Source organism: Grampus griseus (assembly GCF_964374135.1).
Source record: "Grampus griseus genome assembly, chromosome: X".
Taxonomy (NCBI): domain Eukaryota; kingdom Metazoa; phylum Chordata; class Mammalia; order Artiodactyla; family Delphinidae; genus Grampus; species Grampus griseus.
The window spans coordinates 22,288,517-22,312,341 of NC_138999.1; the positions used below are offsets into that span (position 1 = coordinate 22,288,517).

At 42.9% G+C, this 23,825-nt stretch overlaps 2 protein-coding genes across 2 annotated transcripts; both read left to right on the forward strand.

The window, feature by feature from the left end:
• Positions 1 to 464: 464 nt before the first annotated feature.
• LOC309839479 (melanoma-associated antigen E1-like) lies at positions 465 to 19,753 on the forward strand (the record flags this gene model as incomplete). The annotated part of the gene is given in 3 exon segments (XM_082681218.1): positions 465 to 1,504; positions 18,709 to 19,438; positions 19,442 to 19,753. Coding segments are annotated over 3 exon segments (2,082 nt in total).
• On the forward strand, positions 5,547 to 6,588 carry LOC309839354 (melanoma-associated antigen B5-like; the record flags this gene model as incomplete). The annotated part of the gene is given in 4 exon segments (XM_082681096.1): positions 5,547 to 5,921; positions 5,927 to 6,235; positions 6,239 to 6,530; positions 6,533 to 6,588. Coding segments are annotated over 4 exon segments (1,032 nt in total).
• Positions 19,754 to 23,825: the final 4,072 nt, after the last annotated feature.

The window sequence follows — 23,825 nt, forward strand, 5'->3', positions numbered from 1 at the left end:
AGGACCCTTCGGTGGTGGGCTGAACGCTCCCTCCTTTCCTCCTCCTGGGTGTCATGGAAGATGGTGGTGTCAACTTCAGAGCAGCAGAGGGGAGGGGGTGGGGGGGTGGGGGAGTCTTGCCAACAACCATCATCCGGACTCTGAATGGGAACCGTGGGGACCTACCTCCCCTGCCAGCCCCCACTGTCACCCCCGTACCGCCCAGGCAGGGCTGGCTGGCTGTGGCCCAAGGCTCACTCTACCGTCCTCCACAGGGGTCTCGGGACAGGCTGAGCAGGAGAACAGGAGCCCTGTGGGTCCTCGGGCAGTGCCCTCAAGGACCCTGCAGAGGCGGCCTTGGTTAAAGCCAGGGAGGAATCTCCCCGCTGAAGGTGCTCACAGCATCTCCTTGTCCCTCCCCCAGGTGCCCTCGTTGCCTGCCTTCCTGCCCACACCCCCGCCTGCTGGCCCTGACCTGTGTCATCATGCCTCGGCGCCGGAGGAACAAGCGCCATGGCCGCAAAAAACGCCACCAGGCCCGGGGGGAGACTCAGAGTCTCAAGGGTGCCCAGGCCACTGAGGAGGCGGCGGCGGCGGCGGCAGAAGAGATAGAAGAGTCGCCGTCTTCCCCCGCTTCTGTTTCTCGGGATACTTCCCCGAGCTCCCCTGCTGCTGGCACTCACCAGGAGCCTCAGGGAGCCCCAGCCACTACCTCTCGTGATGAAGGAGTTTCATGCCCAGGATCTGAAGAGGGTGCCCAGAGCCAAGATGAGAAAAGTGCAGGTACCTCCCAGGCAGCACCTTCCGTTCGCAGCAGTTGCAGAGATCCTCTGAGAAGGAAGTCCACAATGTTCGTGGAGTTCCTGCTGGAGAAGTACATAACGAAGGAGCCCATCCTGCAGGTAGCACTGCTGAAGACTCTCAACAAGAAGTACAAGAAGCACTTCCCTCAGATCCTCAGCAGAGCCTCTAATATCATGGAGGCTGTCTTTGGCCTCGAGCTGAAGGAAGTCGACCCCAGCAGTCACTCCTACGCCCTCATCAGCAAGATGGCCCTCCCCAGCGACGCAAGTCCGAGTTATGAGTTCAGGATGCCCACGTCCGGCCTCCTGATGACTGTCCTGGGCGCGATCTTCATGAAGGGCAACCGTGCCACCGAAGAGGAGCTCTGGAAATTCCTCAATGCGTTGGGTTACCATGCTGGGAGGAGGCACTTGATCTTCGGGGATCCCGGGAGGCTCATCAGCAAAGATTTCGCGCAGCAGAAGTACCTGACGTACCGCCAGGTGCCCAACAGCGATCCTCCGCGCTATGAGTTCCTGTGGGGCCCGAGAGCCCACGCTGAAACCAGCAAGATGAAAGTGCTGGAGTTTTTGGCCAAGATCATCGGTACCGTCCCCAGTGCCTTACCAGATCTCTATGAGGAGGCTCTGAAAGATGAGGAAGAGAGAGCCGCGGCCAGGGCTGCAGCTGTTGCTGAGGGCAGAGCCCCTTCCAGGGCCAAGGCCTGCAGCTCCTCCCACATGTAGGGAGGGAGGCCGCGGGCAGTTTGCTCACTTTGTTTTGGAAGAGAGCAGTCAGGCTCCTAAATAGTGCAGAGTAGTAGGGGTGGAGGGAACAAAATATATATGTTCTTACAGTTTTAAGTAGTATGGTAGTTTAGGTGCAGTTAGTTTTAATAAAATATATATCTCTTTCTTTTTTCCAAATGAAGAATACCTAGTTAAAGATAGATGATTGGTAGATAAGTAGGTAGAGAGATGCTAGATAGATAGATTTATGATAGAGATGTTTAGTATCTTTTCAAATGTTATTACTTCATTGAATGTTTATTTTGCTTTAGAATCGAAGTGTATTAATGTCATGGATGTCATGTTTATTGCTGTTCAGTTTTAAGATTAAGAGTTTGCTATTTGCAAAAAAAACTGAAAAGCCTTCAATATTTTCCTTTTGCTACAGAACAAGGTAACATGGCATTGGAATAGGATTTTTCGTGGAAACGAGAAAGAATCCCACGAGAAAATATTGGGGATCTCAAAATGGTGATACAAAAGTAAAGGCTGGTTAATTCTTAGTTTGCCTTCTTTTCTTTCTCTTTGCTTGTAAAATTAAATAATATATACCTAGCTTTGCTTAGGTTATTCAAACTGTTTGAAAATTAAATCATGGTAAATAAGACTTCTTGGTCATTCCTTCTTTTTTCTCTCAAATTAATTGACCATCTTCTCTTTGGAAGCCTCTCCAGTACTACTATGGTTGGTAAGAAAATGAAGACCAAGCCACTGCCCATAGAATTTTTAGAGTCTAGCATCAGCTATCATGTAAGGAAGATGGTAAGATACACTCAAAGAAATAAACAAATGAACATTTTTTTTTAAAAGTGAGGGTGTGGAAGAGGAGGTTCCAAATGAGAGCAAGGAGTGTAAGTTACCTGATAAAGGCAGCGTTGGGTCTTGGGAAACTTCTAGTCCCTCAGCAGGAAGTAATTAACAGGATGCATGGTGGGCTAGATGAAGCTGTGGGAGTGATGGAAAGGGCCACTCAGATGGTGTTTCTCAGAGTTGAGAGACTAAACCTGGAATGGAAAACATATCTTCACAGTTAACTTTGGGATGTGGAAAAACCAGAGAGAATCCCCACCTAGGGAATGGAGGGGGTCCTATGCACTTGCCCCAGGGCAAGTGAACACTCAAACTAGGTGTTTTAGGCATGGGCTGTCCAGAGAGTTTCTGAGAAATAAAGGTGATACTCATTGAAATGAGATGCCAAGAAGCCACTGGACTCTCTCTCTTTTTGTGGGATGGGATTGCCAGAGCTCACTCCAGTGAAAGGGCATTTTAATTAGGTTATTTTGAGTGTAATTTGGCAAACTCTAAGGGAGGGCTCAAATTTTAGTGGCAACGGTATGAATGAAATTAGGGGTGGTTTGGATGAAAAGGCACCTGGGAGGGAAGCTGTTGGTCCTTGAGACAAATGAACTCCTAGTTGCATCCATCTGGAGAAGATGACCCCATGCCAATATTAAAACAAATGCTCTAATAGGGAAATACTACTTAGTTTTACTCGGTTGGCATTTTGGCTGATGTGGATTTCTATATTGTTTGGAGTTGCATTTTCTCTAATGTAGGCTGGAAATAAAATTCTGTGAAGGAAGTTTGTTATCATTTGGGGTCAAAATCATCTTAGTAATAACTGCCATTCATTGAAAGTACCAAACTTTGTCTCAAACTGCCAGGTGGTTTACATACATATCCATGCCTGTGGTCCTACACTATAGACTTTTTCAGACTCACTTTGCAGATAAAGAAGTTGGAATATTCTCAAATTCAAGGCTGGTAAGTGACAGCTGGACTGAACCCTGGCTCTGAATCCCTCTAGAGCCCGCACTATGCCACTCCTCCCAGGCTGAGGCCGACCTTGGGTCACTTCATTTTTCTGCTCACTAGTCCAAAATGTATTTCAGGTGTTAAAAAGCAGGACTTCATACCCCAAACATGGTTTTGGAATAAAAAGCTCCAGGAATAAGTAATAAAAATATGAAAATAAAAGTGAGGTACAAATAAAGAAGGAAATAGATAGCGTTTGGTGACAATATAACTATCTATGAAGGAAATGTCAGTAAACCTCAAAAGATCAGGGGCTCACAAAATCATTTAATTCAGCCCTTTCCCTGTAGAAAGTAAATCTATTAGAATTGAGGTTATATAAGGCTATATCTGGCCAGTGAAGAGAAGGAAGAGATCAGCGTGTTTTCTCTGATAGCACAACACCTGTGCTGGAGCCCTTGCTTGGCTGCAGCTTCCCATCTCACATCACTCCTGGGGCTCAACCTATTCCTGCAAGATTTGTTGTAGGGAGATCAATTAAGAGTTTTCAAGGATGTGGCATTTCCCAAGAAGCCTTTTATAGAAGAGATAGGAGTCAAGGTGAAGACTTGATGAATGAGGACTGAGGAGACAAAAACCACATAATAACTGAAGTCACAGAGAGACTGGCCTGTGTCTGCTCTCAGACTTAGAAGGCCAAGGCAGGGCTGCCAGGCTGAGCATCCCCTCACTTATTTTCAGGGTTTAGAGGAACATAAGAGCTTTGGTCTAAATGGGTGACTTTAAGTTGAAAGAAAGAGGAAACTTAGGGCCCTTCAGAAGTCAAGGTGAGGAACCTGAGTGAGGACTGAGGGCACATCCCTACCCTGAACAGAGGGAGCCCCAAGGAGCCTGAATCCTGATGTCAACACTGGAAGGGCACAGGTAGGAGTAGCCTCATGTGGCATTCCCAGACCTTGCCTCTCTGGCACCTCAGGAAGTGAGGATTTTAGTCTGAGGAGAGGGTCCTTAGGTAAACAAAGGAAGGAGTCCCAAGCCCTGCCCGGAGTCAAGGTGAGAATCCCGAGTGAGGACTTAAGGAAACCTCTGCCTTTAGACTCTGAGAGAACCCCACAGAACCATGCCCGTCCTGGTATCCCTGGTATCCCTGGGCTTTGTTGACATGATGTGACATATTTCCTCCTATGGTGTCACAAGGGGGTGAGGGACATGGTCTAAGGGGTACGGCCTAGGGCCAGCAGTGGGATGATTTCCAGGTTTTTCGAGAGACCAGGTGAATACCCTGAGGACTAAGGGAACCACATACCCCATAACCATAGAATTCATTCCTTACTCTCAGCCTCAGAAGACCAAGGACAGGTATGGTCAGATGAGGAGAATCTCACTTTCTCCTAGGGGTTTCAGGGTGGTGCTGGCCTTAGTATAAGGGGCAGGCCTAAGGGCAAGGGAGGGTGGAATTCCAGGACATGACAGAGGTCAAAGCAAGGACTGAGGGATCATCTACCACTAAATAGAAGTGATAAGGAATCCAGCCCTGCTCCTTGTTACAGCCCTTGAGGATCCAGGGCAGGACTATCAAGCTGAAGCTCCACCAACACTTATTTGTATCAGGTCTATGGGAAGTGAAATCCTTAGTTTGAAGGTGTAGCCACCATTCAATGAAAGGGGTGGGGATATCAGGCCCTATGTGTAGCCGAATTAAGGACCCTTAATGAGGACTGAGGACTCCAAAGGCCAGGACAGAAAACTCCCCACTGAGCAGTCAGTACTGGGGCCACCTGGACAGGGTTGATAAGCTGAGGACCCCCTTCATTTCTTTCTCATAGATCCCAGGGAGGTTTGTGATGTCAACCTCAGAACAGCAGAGGGAATGGGTCCCATGACCTGCCACCAGTTGAATGACGGTCTTGAATGTGACCTAAGAGACTCCTCAATGTAGAAGACCACCAGCCCCTGCTGTTGCCCCAGCATGCCTGAGGCAGGGGTGGCAGGATGCAGCCTAAAGATCATTCTAATTTCCTTCAACAGGTTTCCCAAGGGACGGGCTGATTAGGAGAACAGGAGCCCTATGGGTTTTTAGAGCAGTGCCCTCAAGGAAAACTACAAATGTAGCCTTCCTTATAACCAAGGTGGTATTTCCCTGCTGAAGCTGCACACTCTCTCAACCTTCCTCATCCAGTGGACCCTTATCCCCTGCTCTTCTACTCACACTCCTAACCATTGTCCCTGAGCACAGTCATCATGCCTCGGGGTCAGAAGAGTAAGCTTGGCACCAGTGAGAAACGCCACCAGGCCCAAGATGACTCCCAGAGTCACAGGAGAGTTCAGGCCACTGCAGTAATAGAAGAACCCCCCTCCTCCTCTTCTCCTGTTTTGGAAGATAATCCCCAGAGTTCATCAGCTACTGGGTCAAATAGCACTTCTCAGGGGTCTTCAAAAGCCCCATCTACTACCATCACTTCTTCAAGTACTTTTGACACAAGGTCTGATGAGGATGATAACAGTCAAGATGAGGAACATCCATGTTCCTCTGATGTCTCACCTTCTACTGAGAGCACATACAGTGATACTCTAACTAGTCAGATGGATTTGTTAGAGCAGTTCCTTCTGTACAAATATAAATGAAGCAGCCCATTATGAAGGAAGACATGCTGAAGATTGTCAGCCAAAAGTACCAAGACCAATTTGCTGAGATTCTCAAGAAAGCCTCTGAACGCACTGAGGCTGTCTTTGTGGTTGACTTGAAGGAAGTCGACTCAACCATCCACTCATATGACCTTGTCAGCAAACTGAAACTCCCCAACAATGGGAGGGTGCGTGCTGGTAGGGGGTTACCTAAGACCAGTCTCTTGATGACAGTCTTGGGTGTGATCTTCATGAACGGCAACTGTGCCACTGAGGAAGACATCTGGAAATTCCTGAATATGATGTGAGTATATGCTGGGAGGAAGCACTTCATCTATAGGGAGCCCAGGAAGCTCATCACCAAAGATTTAGTGAGGCTTAAGTACCTGGAGTACCGCCAGGTGCCTAACAGTGATCCTCCGCGCTATGAGTTCCTGTGGGGCCCAAAAGCCCATACTGAAACCAGCAAAATGAAAATCTTGGAATTTTTGGCAAAGGTCAGCGATATGGTTCCCAGTGCCTTCTCATCACGATATGAAGAAGCTTTTCAAGATGAGGAAGAGAGAGATCGAGCCAAAATTGCAGCCAGGCCTGGAAATACTGTCACTTCCAGGCATGTTCCATGGCCACGTCCAGCAGCTTCTCCCACCCTTACTGAAGTCTGAGACTTTTTAAAAATCATCCAGATAAGAAAATTTGACATCACAATAGGGATTTTTGTTGAAATGGCAAAGAATCCCAAAATAAAATTGTTGGGATAATGGAATGAAAAAATAAAAAGTAATTAAAAAGAAAACATGATAAACCTTGATTTTTCTTAATCCTTTCAGTCTTCTGTTTTGTAAAATTAAATGATTTATACCTCAATATGCTTAACTTATTAAAGAATGTAGGAGGCATTAAATCTTAACAAGTTAGACCTCTTACTCACTTTCTTTTTTATTTCCCAAACGTCAGTTGAGCATCTACTCTTTAAAAGGCTCTGTGCTAGTACTGCCAATGCTAAGATGAAGACCCAGCCTATGCCCATACAACTTTCGATGCAAGGAACTGCAGTCATACAAGATGTTGAGATGCCCTCTATGACTTACGGGAAAGTAAAAGGATAATCCAGAAAGAAATCTCTACCTGGGGCAGTGTATTGATTTGTTAGGGCTTCCACAACAAAATACCACAGAATGGGTGGCCTAAACAACCGAAATTTATTTTCTCACAGTTCTGGAGGCTGGAAGTCCAAGATGAGGGTTGGTTTCCTCTGAGGCCTCTCTCCTCAGCTGGCAGATGGCCACCCTCTTCACTTGACTGTCCCTTTGTGTGCATATATCCCTGGTCTCTCCTTTTGTGTCCTAATCTCTTCTTATAAAGACACCAGTCAGATTGGGTTATGGCCCACCCTAATGGCCTCATTTTAATTTAACCAGCTCTTTAAAGACCTCATCTCCAACTACAGTCACATTCTGAGGTACTGGGGTTTATGCCTTCAACATGAATTTCTTGGGGGACACAATTAAGCCCCTAACAGACAGAAATCTAAGGTGCCTTTGCTCTTATCTCAATGCAGGAGAATACAGTGCACAGACAGGTATTCTATGCACATTGTCTCCAGGGAGTTTCTGAGCAATAAGGGTTAACTGCCTTGAGGTATGTCAGGGAGGAGGGAATTCCCCCACTACCCCTTTGAGTTCTTGTGGTTAGACTAATAAAGTTGGCACAAGACAGATTAACAGGAGAAGAAAGAAATTGTAATTCATGTGCACGGAGGTGTCATAGAAATGGTACCTAAGAAGTAGCCAAAGCAGGTAGCTTTTATACTTTTTAGACAAAGAAACAATAAACTTGTGAGGAATGGACAGGACAAATAAACTTACATTTTGGATAATTCCTTCAATTAGTAAGGAATCTAAACAGAATTTGGGCTTGGGGTAGTAAATTAAAGAAGTAACAAGGTTTGTTTATACACGCTTCTCTGCCTGAATTCCCTATTTCTGGCTATAAGGGTATCCTTCTACCTCCAGATGCAGGGAGTGCATCTTTCACATGAGAGATTTATTTCCTGCTTTCAGGGAGACCGAAAGGAGGGTCGGAGTGCCCCTCCTGCACTGGCTGTTTCTTAAATAACTTTAATTCAAAATAATCAATATGCCATTGTGGTATATTTGGGAGCAACCTGCCCTAAGCCTTAACAGTTCCCTCCTCTGAAACTTCCTTGGAAGTTTCACATATTAAGAGCTGAACTGGTCACTGTGGAGACAGAGAATGGGTTAGTACAGTCCTCCATTTCATTGAACCAGTTTCTTAGTTCTGAGAACAGTTCAGTTCAGTTAAATTGTTGTATCTCATTTCAGGAGGCGATGATGCAGATGGGCTCCCAAAGCTAGGTCTATGGTGCAAGCAGTATCAGGTATTTAATAAGAGGCATTTCTATGGCAACAAAAGAAAAACAAAGGTTAATGATTGGAGCTGGTTATAAACCAGTTTCTGAGCCCAGGGGGCAGTCAGTCAAGATTTCTAGGTGTCAGGTTCGAAGCATCTACTGCAGTTTGAAATGTCTCTGATGATGTCACTGGGTGTTCAGGTTAACTTTCTGAGTGGCTCATACAGCAACTGGCATGAAGATTGTTTAAATATGAGCTGCTGTGGCAATTTCTCTGACGTTTATATCAAGTCGTCTAGCTTCAGTGTGCAGGGCTTCAGGAAAAGAACAGTTTTAGTTCTCAATGATTCAAGTCAAAAGGATGGGAGAGAGGAGCAGGTCAAGTTGGCAGAGGAGTAGGACATAGAGCTCACCTTCTCCCCACAGATACATCAAAATAATGAGAGAAAATAGGAAATGTTAGAGAGTTGCAGCCAGATATTGGAGGAAACTAGAAAAATTCAGGATCCAGTCCAGTTTACAGGTAAATGACAAAACTTCAAGGAAAAGTAATAGCACTAGAATCTAATATCCACAAGTGCGTAGTATAGTTTCTATTGAAACAATTTTTCTCTAAAATCTCCCTCTTCTCTACCAAAGAAAGCAAAATTAAGACTAATTTGTTTGCAAAATAAGTCTAGATTCAATAAACTTGGCCTGATTATTTATGTTAAGTCCAGCAAGAATAGCAATTAGCCATATAGGCTCTTTTAAATCTGCTTTGCCGGAAGTTTTCATAAGGAGTCTCCAGAGTGAAATTTTAATAGCTTCTCAAGGCCAGGAAGCCACACCAAAGACTTGTCGTCAGAGTTCCTTTTATACCTAGAGATTTGGGTGAATTCCTCTCTTCTTGAAGTCCCCCAAATATCCTAAGGCTCCTGTGACTGCCAGGAAGTGGCCTTCCTTACTCTCCTGGTAAGGCTGCTGGGAAGCTGCTGGGAACTCTGTCAGCAAGGTCCTAGGCTGTTTTTTCAAGGGGTTTTATGGTTCCATAAAGTCGACCTTAGTTCCTTCAAGCTATCTGGTCATATCTGAGTGTACATGTATCTCTGTCAAATATGACATTCCAATCAAAGTCTTGGTAATATAACCAATGTTTCCAATTGTGTCCTGCTGTAAGAACAGATTCTTATTCAATTATGAATATAACTATTTTGCCAAGAAAATAAGAATACTCACTGAGACTTTCTGAATTCTGGAGTGATCAGGTAGGGACAAAAAGATAAATGTTTAAATTCTATTTACAAAGGTATAATTTATCAAATTGCTGTTAAGTGTTAAAAAATTTCCTTATATCTGGAAAATGAAAGATTTTTAAAAATCAGTAATATTTCAGACAAAAAAATCATGAAAATTATAATCATATTCATCAATTCATTCGGTCCCATGTTAATTCTTGTTCTGCTTGAGTCCAGTTTCTCCATTAGTTCTACCGATCTTCCCTGAAGACTGTGGGTGATAGGGACAGTGATAATTTCAAGAAGTTTGCAAGGTTTTTGTTAAGGCTTGTATGATTTGCCCAGGGAAATCTGTGCCTTGATCACTGGATATTTTAAAAGGTATACCCCAAGTGGAAAACACATTTTCTAAACAGTTTATTTGCCACTGTGAGAGAATCAGATTTGCAGCAAGGGAAGGCTTCAACCCATCCAGAAAATATACATACAGTAACAAGATTTTTTTTTTTTTTTCTGGTACGCGGGCTTCTCACTGATGTGGCCTCTCCCGTTGCGAAGCACAGGCTCCGGACGTGCAGGCTCAGCAGCCATGGCTCATGGGCCCAGCCGCTCCGCGGCATGGGGGATCTTCCCAGACCAGGGCACAAACCCGTGTCCCCTGCATTGGCAGGCGGACTCTCAACCACTGCGCCACCAGGGAAGCCCAATAACAAGAATATTTTGATGACTCATACTAAGTGGCAAATAAATGAAGTCCAGTTGCAGGTGTTCAAAGGGTCCAGCGAAAGGAGGTCTTCAGGCCTCTGGGGACAAAAATCTTTTTTTTTTTTTTTTTCTTCCCAGGGTTATGGACCTGCCAGGTCAGACGTTGCTGGTAAACTTTTTGCACAATTTTACAGAAATCTTCCTACCAATGTCTATTTATAATTTGAGTTATCTTAAATGGGGGGGACAGTTTGCCAGAAAGCTGGGAGGAACCAAGGGGCCATCTTGGGTTTCTCATAGCCCCAGCTATTTATTTTATAGCTATTGTTTACCCATTTAATTTCTCCAATTCAGGGGCAGACTGCTGCTATGTTAAACGGACATCAGGATGGCAAAAGTCTGGCGATTAAGGGTCAATTTTTTGGCAGAAGCAAAATGGACTTTATCCACACGTGCCACAATCTTTACAGATTCTTTTTTTGTTGCTGCCTGTGCATAAAAGTCAGCTTCAGTGTTTCCCTGATACTTGGGTTTAGTCCTTTTAGTGTGAGCTTCAATTTTGGTGACAGACAACATTTTATGCCAGGACATATAAGACTTCCAGTAGTTTCACATAATTTCTGGAACACTTATAATACCTACCTATACAGACACAACATAAAAAAGGCTTAACGTTTGTTACTTCTTATTTGACAATGCTTCCCATGTAATTTAACATAACAAATACTCCTAATTAGTTTAATATCTCTCTTTTTATAAGGAAAGAGGACAAATCTTTGAGATATTTCAGGGGCCCTCTGAAATAACTCATATCTTAAAGTTAGTTCTAAGTCAGAAAGACTTCATATAGAATTTGATTGGGGGGAAGCTTGCCAAAAATATCAAAGAGGCTTTAAAACACTTAGTCAAATAGGTCACTGTGAAACAATGCTTATTTATCCATTTAACCAAAGTAACAATTAAAGACTTCATAGGCAAATATAGAAGGTTATATGGTTCTGAGCAAAATTTCACTCTTTTAACACCCAGAGGACTAGGTTTACTTAAGCAATCAAAGACCTGATAAAGATAAGACAAGACACTATATATATTTTTTGGTCAGATTCCTTCAAGGTAAAGAAAAACCTTTCCTAATCTCTTCTTATCAAGAGCAGACCAATAGAAAAAAACAAACAAAAAAAACCTTTGTCCTTTTAACAGAGATAAAACCAAATTCCAATTTTGTACCAGTTTACTTTTGATACTTAAGCTCATTTACTTAATTAAATTGATTCCAATCTTATTTAGTCCTGACCACACATAAAATTCCTTTCCAAAGATTCCTTTTTTCACAAAACTTACAATTTTCTATGTCCATTTTAGTTTGTGCCTTGTTTTCTTTCCCATTTAGAAATAACCAGCCTTATGGAAAATCACTTTCGTTTTCCTTAACAAACACATCTCTGTACCCTATAACTTTTCTTACCCCAAAACATATCCCATTTCTATTGCTATATCGGGTAGCTTTAACCAATATATTAATTAGAATTCTTAGTCCTTTGAAATCTTAATTTTTTAGTGAAAATAAAGAAGTAAACAATTCTGAACTGTATTAACATTTTGTGGCTTGGCAAACTTAAAAATACATTTTATAATTTCTAGAAATATATGTTACTTTATAGAATAATCTTTCAATAAAGCATAAGGTATATTTATTAATAAACCCAAACATACTTAGTCTCTGTAGTAAGAGGTAAAAAATATGCAAACTTAGACTTGTTCAGCAGTTAATGTTTTAGTATTTTATCTTATTTGGAAATGACTAAACATTCAATGAATTCTCATCATTTAATTTAACTTAGCAAAACTCTAAGAGTGTAAATTACCAAAGAGATTTAGGAAACTATTTAGGTAGACAAACCACAAAACAATTATTGTTAAAAAGTTCACCTAAACACTCTTATTTCACACCTATTTAATTCTTTTGTTCTTAAATAATCATACTTAGATTACTCATGAAAATTTCATGAGTCATTAAAGCATTTAGTCATTATCCTAAGGTCTTTTGTCTGTTTTGTTTGTGTGTTTTCTGACAAACATTGCAAAAGAGACATTAGCTAGTAAACCCAGTAGAACAAAAAGTTGTTTTTCTGCATTATATTTTATGCTAACTCTGAAGATATACCCGTATTAATTAAATCAACAAGCTTAAAATTAGCTTTTACAATATTTAGTAAAGATTATTCTAGATCATGTGAACGTGAGAAACATTTGGGTTAGTTTTTGTTATATTTTTAACAATTTTTATATAAGTACTAGTTTGTTTAAGCCAATTAGAGCTCTTTTACAAATAACGATTTTGGCAACATAATCTGGAGGTAGAAAGATACCATATTTATAAAGTAGACATACAGACAGACAAAACCAGAGATCTCATAGTTTTCATTTTAAAACTTTAGTCATGAATCAGGTACAATACAAAACTCACTAGTTTATAAATAACAGAATTAATTAAGTGTACTCATTCAGATGGCTAAAGTCTTTTTTTATTTGTGGAGAAGACTTTTAAGATCTGTATTTGCCCTTGACAAGCGATTTTAAGGAGACTGTTCAGGCAAGAGAGTCTTTTAGCAGTTTGTGTTTGAAGAGGTCCCTTTCCTTTTTTTCTCCTTCTTCTTTTTTTTTTTTAAGTTCTACAGACTAAGCTAATCCAGACTCATAATTTTAAGGGGCAGGGAAGGAAATGTAAGTTTTGTCCTAGGGAGTTTTGGAGTATATTTGTCTATTATCATAAGTCTTTGAGTAATCACTATTAATTTTTTTCTTAAGTAAAGGACAATTTTACTCTAATATCCTGATAATTTATAATATCTACAAGCATTTTAAGAGGGATGGGTGAGGCCTTGGGACGGGTAAAGTCAGGTGCGCTTTGACTTGCTTCTAGAATTGTATTTCTGATTTTATATAGATTTACAAGACAAAGGCAGTTGTTTCTATTAGCCGTTGAATATTGGACTCCAGCTGATCTGTGCCCGGATTATTTGTAGGAGGTCCTGGAAAACTACTGAGGAAACAGAGTGATTTTTAAGAGCGGAATTTATGTTGGATTTTTGTTTTAATTTTAATTTCTTTCATCATAATAAGGAATTTCTTAATATTCATTATAATTTTTTTCCTTTCAATTTGATCCTCCCATAAGTACCAATATGAGAGATGTTTATGATGAGAGCTCTCACAAAATTTTTTCCTTTTAAATACAGCCAATTTATTTATTTATTTGTTTTTCTTGTTTTTTATTGGGGTATAGTTGTTTTACAATGTTGTGTTGGTTTCTACTGTACAGTGTAGTTCCCTGTGCTATACAGCAGGTTCTCATTAGTTATCTGTTTTATACATAGTAGTGTATATATGTCAATCCCAATCTCCCAATTCATTCCACCCCAATTTCCCCCCTTGGTGTCCATACGTTTGTTTTCTATGTCTATGTCTCTATTTTTGCCTTGCAAACCGGTTCATATGTGAATACAGCCAATTTAAAGGATCCATCATCTGGTCATTGGCAAGTAGGATCTTACATTAATTGCAAACAGCAACTCAAACCAATAAGCTTTTTTTTTTTTTTACTGCTTAATCAAAAATGCAAGAGATATATCACAAGAGATTATTTAGCCCTCACAAGATCCAGAAAGTTCATTCCCAGAGTTAGCCTAAAAAAGTAAAAGCCCTTTGTTGCTACAGGTGGTACGAATGGTATAGTGAGAACAATCTCTCTAGTGTCCCACAAAAATGTGGGGCACTCCAGCCATAAACCCATTAATTAATGGCACCAGGCAGGCACTACTGGAATGGGGCTTTTCCAGTACTAACAAGCAATAAAAGTTGAGATGACAAATGCCCCTTATGGGCCAGGACCCCTTATGATAAACTCCTCTGAGAGCTGGCACAACCAGACGATGAGAGTGCTGGTAACTTCATGACTTGGAACCCCAGTCTATTCAACTAGCCACCAGATACACCCCAGTAAATGCACCTTCTGGATGACAGACCAGAGAGAATATTCTCACTGGGCAAAATGCCAGGCTCTCAAGACATAAAAGAAGACGGAAGGTAAAACCTCATCTCGTTTTTACATAGAGGAACCACAGCAAAGTTTGTCTAAATAGACGCGGGTCTGGTGACAGCTGTTAACAATCTGTGAGGCTGGCTTGAACAGCAGGCTTATAGGCTCTATGCCTACTGTACTGCCCTATGGTTTTCTCCTTATGACAAATGACACAACATAGACAAAGTAAAACACTGACCATGTTTGAGAAGAACAGAATCCTAAAGTTTTCCTAAGTCTAAGGAACTAGCTACACAAATATTTTCTCCTGCTAACCTAAATTTAGAGAGAAAACAAGGGACTTTCACTACTTTCCCTTCCATCAGACCTTGAAGGCAGCAATCTGGGAGGCTGACATGGTAAGAAATCTTACCTTCTGCGGCCTTTATCACATGTCCCAGGATCTCTCAGCTGCAGCAGCCTCAGGATGGGAAGCCTCCTGCCTGGCTTGCCAACTGTCAGGGAGGGGGAAATTTACCCCTCTACACCTCTTGAGTTCTTGTGGTTGGACTAATAACAAAATTGACACAAGACAGATTAACAGAAGAAAAAGAAACAAATTGTAATTCATGCACATGGAGGTTTCTTAGAAATGGGACCTAAGAAGTGGCCAAAAAAGGGCAGCTTTTATATTTTTAGATGAAAAAACAATAAAGTTTTGAGGAATGGACAGGACAAATAAACTTACATTTTGAGTGCTTAATTAGTGAAGAATACAAACAGAATTTGGGCTTGGGGTAGTAAATTAAAGAAGTAACAAGGTCTGTTTATATAGACTTCTCTGCCTGAATTCCCTATTTCTGGCTATAAGGGTACCCTTCTACCTCCAGATGCAGGGAGTGCATCTCTCACATGAGAGATTTCCTGCTTTCAGAGAGACATAAAGGAGGGTCAGACTGTCCCTCCTACGTTGGTCATTTCTTCAGTAACCGTAATATAAGGTAATCAATATGCCTTTGTGGCACATTTTGGGGCAGCCTGCCTTGAGCCCCAATGGGTGAGATGCACAGGAGCCACTCTGTTGACACTTTCTGCCTTGAACTGGTAGAGCCAGATCCCAATTCACTAAAAGAGCATTTTAGTTAGGTTATCTTGAGTATAATTTGGCAAATTCTAAGAGAGGGCTAGATTTTGGTGGGGAAGAAACAAAAATAAACATGGGCGTGGTTTAGATAGAAGGGCAGCTGGAAAAGACTGAAAGAGTCAGTGCATAACAAAATTCTAGGAACTCTGAGTTGCATCCAGGTGGGGGGAAAAAACACCTCCACACTAAAATTAAATAATAAATGCTCCAATGAGGACAAGATACTTAATTTTACTTGCTAAAGCAAATTTTTGACTGATTTGGTAGTGTTTTGTCTGAGAGCATTGCATTTTCTCTGACATATGCTGGATTTAAGAAAACATTCCTTCCTACATAGGAGGGTGATATTGTCTAGGTAAAAATAGTAACTGGCATTCATGAAACACCCCATATTTGCTAGTCATTTTGATGGGTGCTTTATACACAATATATACATTCCCACAGTCATGCAAGATAGGGTTTATCAAACTCAGTTGGCAAATGAAGAACTTGCAACATTCTCATGTTCACAAGGTTGTGACACAGCTAGACTAGACTCCTGGTCTAAATTTCTGTAGGGCACACACTGTTCCACCACTCCCACCCTGAAGCTGACCTTGCGTATCGTTATTCACTTTTCTTCTCACTACTCCATAGTATATCTCAGGTGATTGAAGAAAAAAAAAAAAAGTTTGTGCCCAAAGTACTGGATTGGAACACATAGCCAGGACAATAAGAAAACCAAAATAAATTAAGGATATGAATAATGAAAGGAAGGATATACTATCTGGTAACAATGTGATCATCTATATATGCAGTGTCAGTTAACCTTGAAACATGGGGTCTCACAAAATTATCAGGCTCAGCCCATTTCCTGTAGTATGTAAGTCTTGCAGAACAGAAGTTACATTAGAAGCCAAGTTTGGGTGGTAGAGGAGAAATAATCAACATGTTTTGTTTCCTCTCTGAAAGCTCACCTCCTGTGTGAGTCCTCTACCTTGCTCTTCAGCTTCCCCATCTCACATCTTTCCTGAGACACAGACCCATTGTCCATAAGATTTACAGTGGAGAGAGTACTCAGAAGTTTGCAGGGATGTGGCACTTCCCAGGAAACCATTCATTAAAGAGACAGGAGCTGAGACGAGGACCTAAATGAACGATGACTGAGGAGAACACCACCCAGTAGTGTAGGGAGTCTTGCAGAGACTTTCCCTAGCCTGATCTTAGACCTATGCCATCAGGCAGCCTCCTGCGAGGAAGTTCTCAAGGAGGTGAGGACCTTGTAGTAAGGGCAGTGGCAGAGGGAAGTTCCCAAGGGTCTGAAAGGAGTATAACTGAGAATCCTGTGTGAAACTGAGGGTGCCCTCCACCCCAGAACAGAGGGGGTGCCAGAGATCGCGGCCCTGTCGGTGGTGAGGTGAGGGGTAGCGCTCACTTCCTCCTAGGGAGCCTGAGGAAGGTGAGAGACTGCCTCCTGCGGCGAGCAGTCTCAGGGGTGAGGACTTCCAGGTTCTAGCAGGAACCGAGTCGAGGTGAGGAGCCTGTATGACGAATGGGAGACATCCCCCACCCCCTGCCTCCCCTCCAAAACCTCGCTCCTCTTCTAAGTCCTAGGGAGGCCTTGTGCAGCGCAGTCAGGCTGAGGGAGATTTTGGCCCAGAGGCTTTCAGGGCGGTGAGGGCCTTGGTTTACATGGGCAGCCCCAGTTCAGCACACGGAGGGGAAGATGCTAGCGAGAGTCTGGGTGAGGAAACTTAGGTGGAAAGTCCCAATGAGGCCCTGCTTGCCACTCTCAGAGGACCCAAGCATGGCAGTCAGGTGGAAGGAAGCCTTCCTTTCCTATTTGATAGATCAGGAAGCTGAGGGCCTTGCCCTGAAGGATTTCAAAGACGGAACTCTGAGTGAGGTCTGAGGGGACCTCAACCCCAGAACAGTGAAGTGGCACAGAACTTGTGGCTTCCGTCAAGCCTGGGAAGCCCCACGCAGGGCTATCAGGCTTACTTCCGAGAGGAGGGTCTCAGATGTGAGGGCGTTGGTTTGAGGGGAGGGGCCTCAGGTTAGCAGAGGAAAGCATCCCAAGTGTGGCCAGGAGTCAGGATAAGGACCCTATGTGAGGACTGAGGGAATTCCCGCCCTGCTGGCAGCCTGGGTTGTCTGTTCAACTGGTGATGTGATGACTGACACTCATTTTCTCCTATGGTATCACGGGGAGGGGAGGGTGGGGGGATGGAGGGAGGCGGGGAAGTGGGGATGGGAGGCCAGGGGTGGGGGGTGGGAGGCAGGAAGGCTGAGGGTGGTGGGGAGGCGGGAGGTGGGGGTGAGAGATTTTGTTTATAAGGGATAGTTTATCCCCCACAGTAGGAGGATTTCCAGATCTTTCCTGTAGTTTAGTTGTCTGGAGGGAACACCCACAACTAGGGTATAAGAGAATCCATCCCCTATTCTCAGCCTTGGAGACCACTGGCAACTGGGGAACCCTCACATCCTCCTGGGGTGGGGTGTGTCTCAGGAGACGCTGGCAGGAAGAGAGAAGTCCCAGACTATGCCAAGGGTCAAAGGAAGGGAAAGACGGAAGGGATCACCAATCATTGAATAGATAACAAAAAATCTAGACCCCACCTTTGCATTCAGAACTTGAAGGTTCAGGGCAGGGCTGTCAGGCTGAGGATCACCCTCACTTATTTACATCAAATGTAAGAGAGAAGAGTATAAAGTTAGTATGAATTGCAGCCACCAGTCAGCAGAGGGGAGGTGTACCAGGTACTACCTAGAGAACAGGTGAGTATCCTGAACGACAACTGAGCACCCAAGCAGCCCATGACAGAGAGGGCTCCACATAGCTCTCAGTTGGGTGCCCCCTGACAGAGAGAGGGGATAAGGAACCCCTTTACTTCCTCCTCTGGGGTCTCAGGGAAGTGGTGGATTTGGTTTGAGGTGTCAACTTCAAAGCACCAGAATAGAGGGGGCCCTGGACTTGCCAACAGTTGACATGATGATCCTGACTGTAACTGAGAAGACTGTCACATCCCACAACAGAGGCTTCCGACTGGCAGCCCCGGCTGTTATCCCAGTATACCCCAGGCAGGGCTGGCAGGCTGCAGTCTAAGGTTCTAACATCCTCCACAGGGGTCTCAGGGGACAGGCTGAGCAGGAGAACAGGAGCCCTGTGGGTCCTCGGACAGTGCCCTCAAGAACCCTGCAGAGGCGGCCTTGGTTAAAGCCAGGGAGGAATCTCCCCGCTGAAGGTGCTCACAGCATCTTATTCTCCTTCCTCCAGGTGTCCACATCTTCTGACCTCCTGGCTATACTCCTTCCTGCTGTCCTTGACCATGCCTCAGAGTCAGAAGAGTAAGACCCACGCTGGTGATAAACGCCACCAGGCCGGAGGTGAGACCGAGTTGTGGGGGTGCCCAGGCCATAGCAGCAGCAGAAGAGGAGTCCACTGCCACCTCCTCTCCTCAGTGTGGAGGCACTACCCAAAGTCTGCCTGCTGCTGGGTCATGTAGCACTGCCCAGGAGCCTCAAAGAGCACCAACTACCACCACTACTTCTGCAGGCATTTCTTACACGATATCTGATGAAGCTTCCAACGGCCAACATGAGGATAGGGCAAGCGCCTATGAGGTCCCATCCTTCACTGAGAGCTCAGGGACTGACTTTTTAACCAGGAAAGCTGGGTTGTTGGAGCAGCAGTTCCTTCTGTACAAGTATAAAATGAAACAGCCCATTATGAAGGAAGATATGCTGAAGATTGTCCACCAAAGCTACCATGACCGATTTGCTGAGATTCTCAAGAGAGCCTCTGAGCGCACTGAGATAGTCTTTGCAGTAGATGTGAAGGAAGTCGACTCAACCAGTCACTGCTACGATCTTGTCAGCAAATTGAAACTTTCCAACAATGGGAGGGTGCGTGGTGGAAGGGGGTTACCCAAGACCCGTCTCCTGATGAATCTCCTGGGTATGATCTTCATGAAGGGCAACTGTGCCACTGAGGAAGACATCTGGAAATTCCTGAGTATGATGCGAGTGTATGCTGGAAGGAAACATTTCATCTATGGGGAGCCCAGGTAGCTCATCACCAAAGATTTAGTGAGGCTGAAGTACCTGGAGTACCGCCAGGTGCCCGACAGCGATCCTCCACGCTATGAGTTCCTGTGGGGCCCGAGAGCCCGCGCTGAAACCAGCAAGGGGAAAGTCCTGGAATTTTTGGCAAAGGTCAATGATACAGTTCCCAGTGCCTTTCCATCTTATTACAAAGAAGCTTCGCGAGATGAAGAAGAGAAAGCCAGAGCCATGGATGCAGCCAGGGCTGACACTACTGCCAGTCAGTGCACCTTCCAGGGCCATGCCCAGCAATATCTTCCCACCCCTGTTGAAGTCTGAGGTTTTTTTATCCCCCAGACAAGAAAATATAACATCACAATAGGGATTATATTCTTGAAAATGTGAAAGAATCCCACAGTAAAAGTTAGGATAATGGAATAGAAAAAAAAGTAAAACATGATCAATCTTAGTTTTCCTTGTTCCTTTTAATCTTTAGCTTTGTAAAAATAATTGATTTATACTCTGAGTTTCTTAGCTTCTTCAAGAAAGAGAAATTAAATCTTAATAAATTACACCTTGTGTTTACTGGCTATTTTATTCACCAAACGTTGAGTATCTGCTCTTTGGAAGGTTCAGTGTTAGTACTGGGGATGCTAAGAAAGAAAATCCAGCCTCTACTCATAGAATTTTAGAGCCTGTGAGTTGCACTCATATGAGTAAGATACTGGAATATTCTCTATGATCTATAGGTAAAGTAAAAAGAATGGGTGAGGAGAGGGTGTTCCTTATGATAGCAGTTAAGTGTAAAATTCCTGAGCAAGGCAGTTTGGGACTTTAGGAAACTGCAAGTCCTCAGTGGAATGTAATTTTCATTCCCATTGTGTGGTGGGCTAGTTGAGGTCCTGGAAGTGGTGAGTAGAGGCCAAACCCTCCAACAGTATGCTTCAGAGTTGACAGAAAAAACCCTCTATTAGTCTGCTCAGGTTGCTATAACAATACCACAGACTGGGTGGCTTAAACAACAGCCATTTATTTTTCTCTATGGAAGTTGGGAAGTTCACAATCAATGTGCCAGTTGGTTCCATTCCTTGTGAGAGCTCTCTTCCTGGCTTGCAGACAGCAACCTTCTCTCTGTCCTCACATGGCAGAGAGAGTGAGTTCTGGTCTCTCTTGCTCTTCTTCTAAGACCACTAATTGCATCATGGGTGCCCCATCCTCATGACTTCATCTAAACCTAATTACTTCCCCAAGATTTCACCTCCAAATACCATCGTATGGAGGCGGGGTGGGGGGGGCGGTGGTTAGGGCTTCAACATATGAATTTTGCGGGGACACAAACATTCGGTCTATAATGGAAAACTGCTGCTACAAGTTACTTTGGGATTGTGGGTAAACCATAGAAAAATCTCCACCTGGGGCAGGAAAGGAAGGTGTCCTTTGCTCTTGTTCTAGCACAGATTGTGCAAACTAGGTGCTCTACACACACTGTCTCCAGGGAGTTTCTGAAAAATAACGGGATGTCCCCTTAGGTGAGACGCCAAGAAACCACTGTGCTGGGACTCTTTGCCCCAAACTGAGAGAGCTAGAGTCTGCTCCATTATAAAGGCATTTTAATTAGGTTATCTTGAGTATAGTTTGGCAAACTCTCAAGTGAGGGATAGCTTTTAGACGAGGGTATAATGAATGAAAACAGAGGTGGTTTGGATGGAAGGGCACCTGGAAGGGATGGTAGGACTTGTTCTTTGACACCAATCTAGGAGCTTGAGCTGCATCCAGCTGGGGAAAACAACTCCACATCTGAATTAAATGATAAATACTCTAATTGGGAACGTTAGTTTCACCAACTAGAGAGAATTTTTGGTCGATTCAGTGTTCTTTTTCTAAGAATATTGTATATTCTTTGAAATTTTCTGGATTAAAAAAAAAATTCCAAGGGAGGTGAATTTTGATAATCTGAGATCAAAATAATATTAATAACTGCTATTCTTTAAACAGTGGGTGATATTTGCTAGTCCTCTTGCCATGTGGTATATATAGTACATACATTGCAACAGTCTTATAAGATAGGGCTTACCAAACTTGGCAGATGAAGAACTCACAATTTTTTCAAGTTCACAAGACTGGTTATTAGCAGAGCTGGGAAGAGACCCCTGGTCTGAATTTGTCTAGAGGCCACACTGTTACACTCCTCCCAGCCTGAGGCAGACCTGTCTCTTAATTCACTTTTCTTTGCACTATTCCAAAATATCTCAAGCAATAAAAAGGCACTTGTAGCCAAAGTGCTAAAAGCAGGCCTACTGAAGGGAAGAGTAAACATGAGAATAAATCAATATTTGGGGATTGTCCCTGGGTTTCATTTTCCTAGGATCTTACTGAGAGCTAACTGTCTAGAAGCTGGTATTTTGTCCAGCTCCAGTTCTTTCTACCATTACAGCAGCCTTCTCCCGGGACTTCCCCAGTGTGTCCTTCTTCCAGCTCTGGAACCTGACCTGCTGACCAGCTCTTCTCTGCAGCTCCTCTAAGGGCTACACTCTGCTCTCAGTGGAGCAGACAGCCCCTATCCCCTGCTGTCTCCCTGACTTAGAGCATCCCAACTCCCTGGAGATCACTTCCTTCACCATGGATGTGTATCATCTTTATTTTCCTGTTTATGTGGTAATTTGGAGATTTTCATTTCTTTTTCTCATTGTCTCTCTGTATCTCTCTTTGTCTCTCTTTTCATTATTTTTCAAATGTCGTCTCTATTAATAGATGGTTTAAATAGCTTCTGAGTATAAGTTTGTGAATCACTTGTTTATACATTTACTGCTGTGTATCAAGTTTGCAAGTAGGAGTTTTTATATTTTGTGAATCAAATTGGGAAACATTCACTCTTATTTTTGATCTAGAATAAGGTAACATGGCATTGGAATAGGTGTTACTTTAGAAAAGTGAAATAAGTCAGTAGTAAAACTGTTGGCATCAAGAAATAGAGCAAAATAAAGTAAAAGATTATCAATTCATCTCTTCCTTATCTTCTTTAGTCTGTTATTCAGTAAAAATTAAATGACACATACCTGGATTTGTTTAGCTTAAGAATTTAGGAGAAATTAAATCTTAATAAATTAGATAATATGCTCCCTGGCTCATTTATTCCCTTAACATTAACTGGGCATCTGCTCTTTGGAATACACTGCGTTATTTCTGGGGATGCTAGGATCTTTGTGTCTAGCAGCAGTAATCTTACAAGGAAGATGGTAAGATATATGGTAAACCAGAGAGACAATTAAAAAGAGTGAGGGAGTTGAGGTCCAGATAAACACAGTGAAGTGGGAGTTAAGTTTAAATGCTCCAAGGTACATCCATTTGGGAAACTGCAAGTTCTTCAGATTAAAGTTTAACTTTAGCTATGTCATGTGGAGTTAAGTGGGAGTGAGGAACAAGGGCCAGCTCTTCACATGGTGTGTCTCAGAGTTGAGAGACTTAAGCTTGGAGTGCAAAATGACTTTTGAATCCTGGATAAACTAGAAAGAAATTCTCCATTGGCAGAGGTAAGGTAGGTATTCTGGGCCCTTTTCCATTACATTTGAACACAGTTTGCAAAGTAATTGTTACACCTGTACCTCATGTCCACACAAAAACCTGCACAATTTTTGATAAGCTGTACTTTCATTTCATTCAGTTCAAAATATTTTTTTCAAATTTCTCTTGAGATTTCTTCTTATACTCATGTGTTGTTTAAAAGTGTTTTGTTTAAACTCCATGGTTTGGGGATTTTCCAGTTATCTTTCTGTTATTCATTTCTAGTTTAATTCCATTACTGTCTGAGACAGAAATTGTGTGATTTCTATTCTTTTAAATTTGTGAAGATATAGTTTATGCCCCAGAATGTAGTCTATACTGGTGAATGCTCCGTGTGAGCTTGAGAAGTATGTGTCTTCTGCAGTTGGATGAAGCAGTCTATAGATGTCAATTATGTCCAGTTGATAAGTGATGTTGATGAGTTCAACTATGTCCTTACTGATTTTCTGCCTGCTGGTTCTGTCCATTTCTGATAGAGGGGCACAGAAGTCTCCAACTATAATATTGGATTCATCTATTTCTCCTTACAGTTCTATCAATTTTTGCCTCACACGTTTTGATGCTCTCATTAGGCAAATACACATTAAGGATTGTTATGCCTTCTTAGAGATTTGACACCTTTATCATTATGTAATTCCCTTCTTAATCCCTGATAACTTTCTGTGCCCTGAACTCTGCTCTGTCTGAAATCAATATAGCCACTCCCACTTTATTTTGATTAATATTAGCAGGGTATATCCCTCTTCATTCCTTTACTTTTAATCTATGTGTATCTTTGTATTTAAAATGGGTTTCTTTCTCTAAACAACATACAGTTGGGATTTGTTTTTTGATCCACACTGAAAATCTC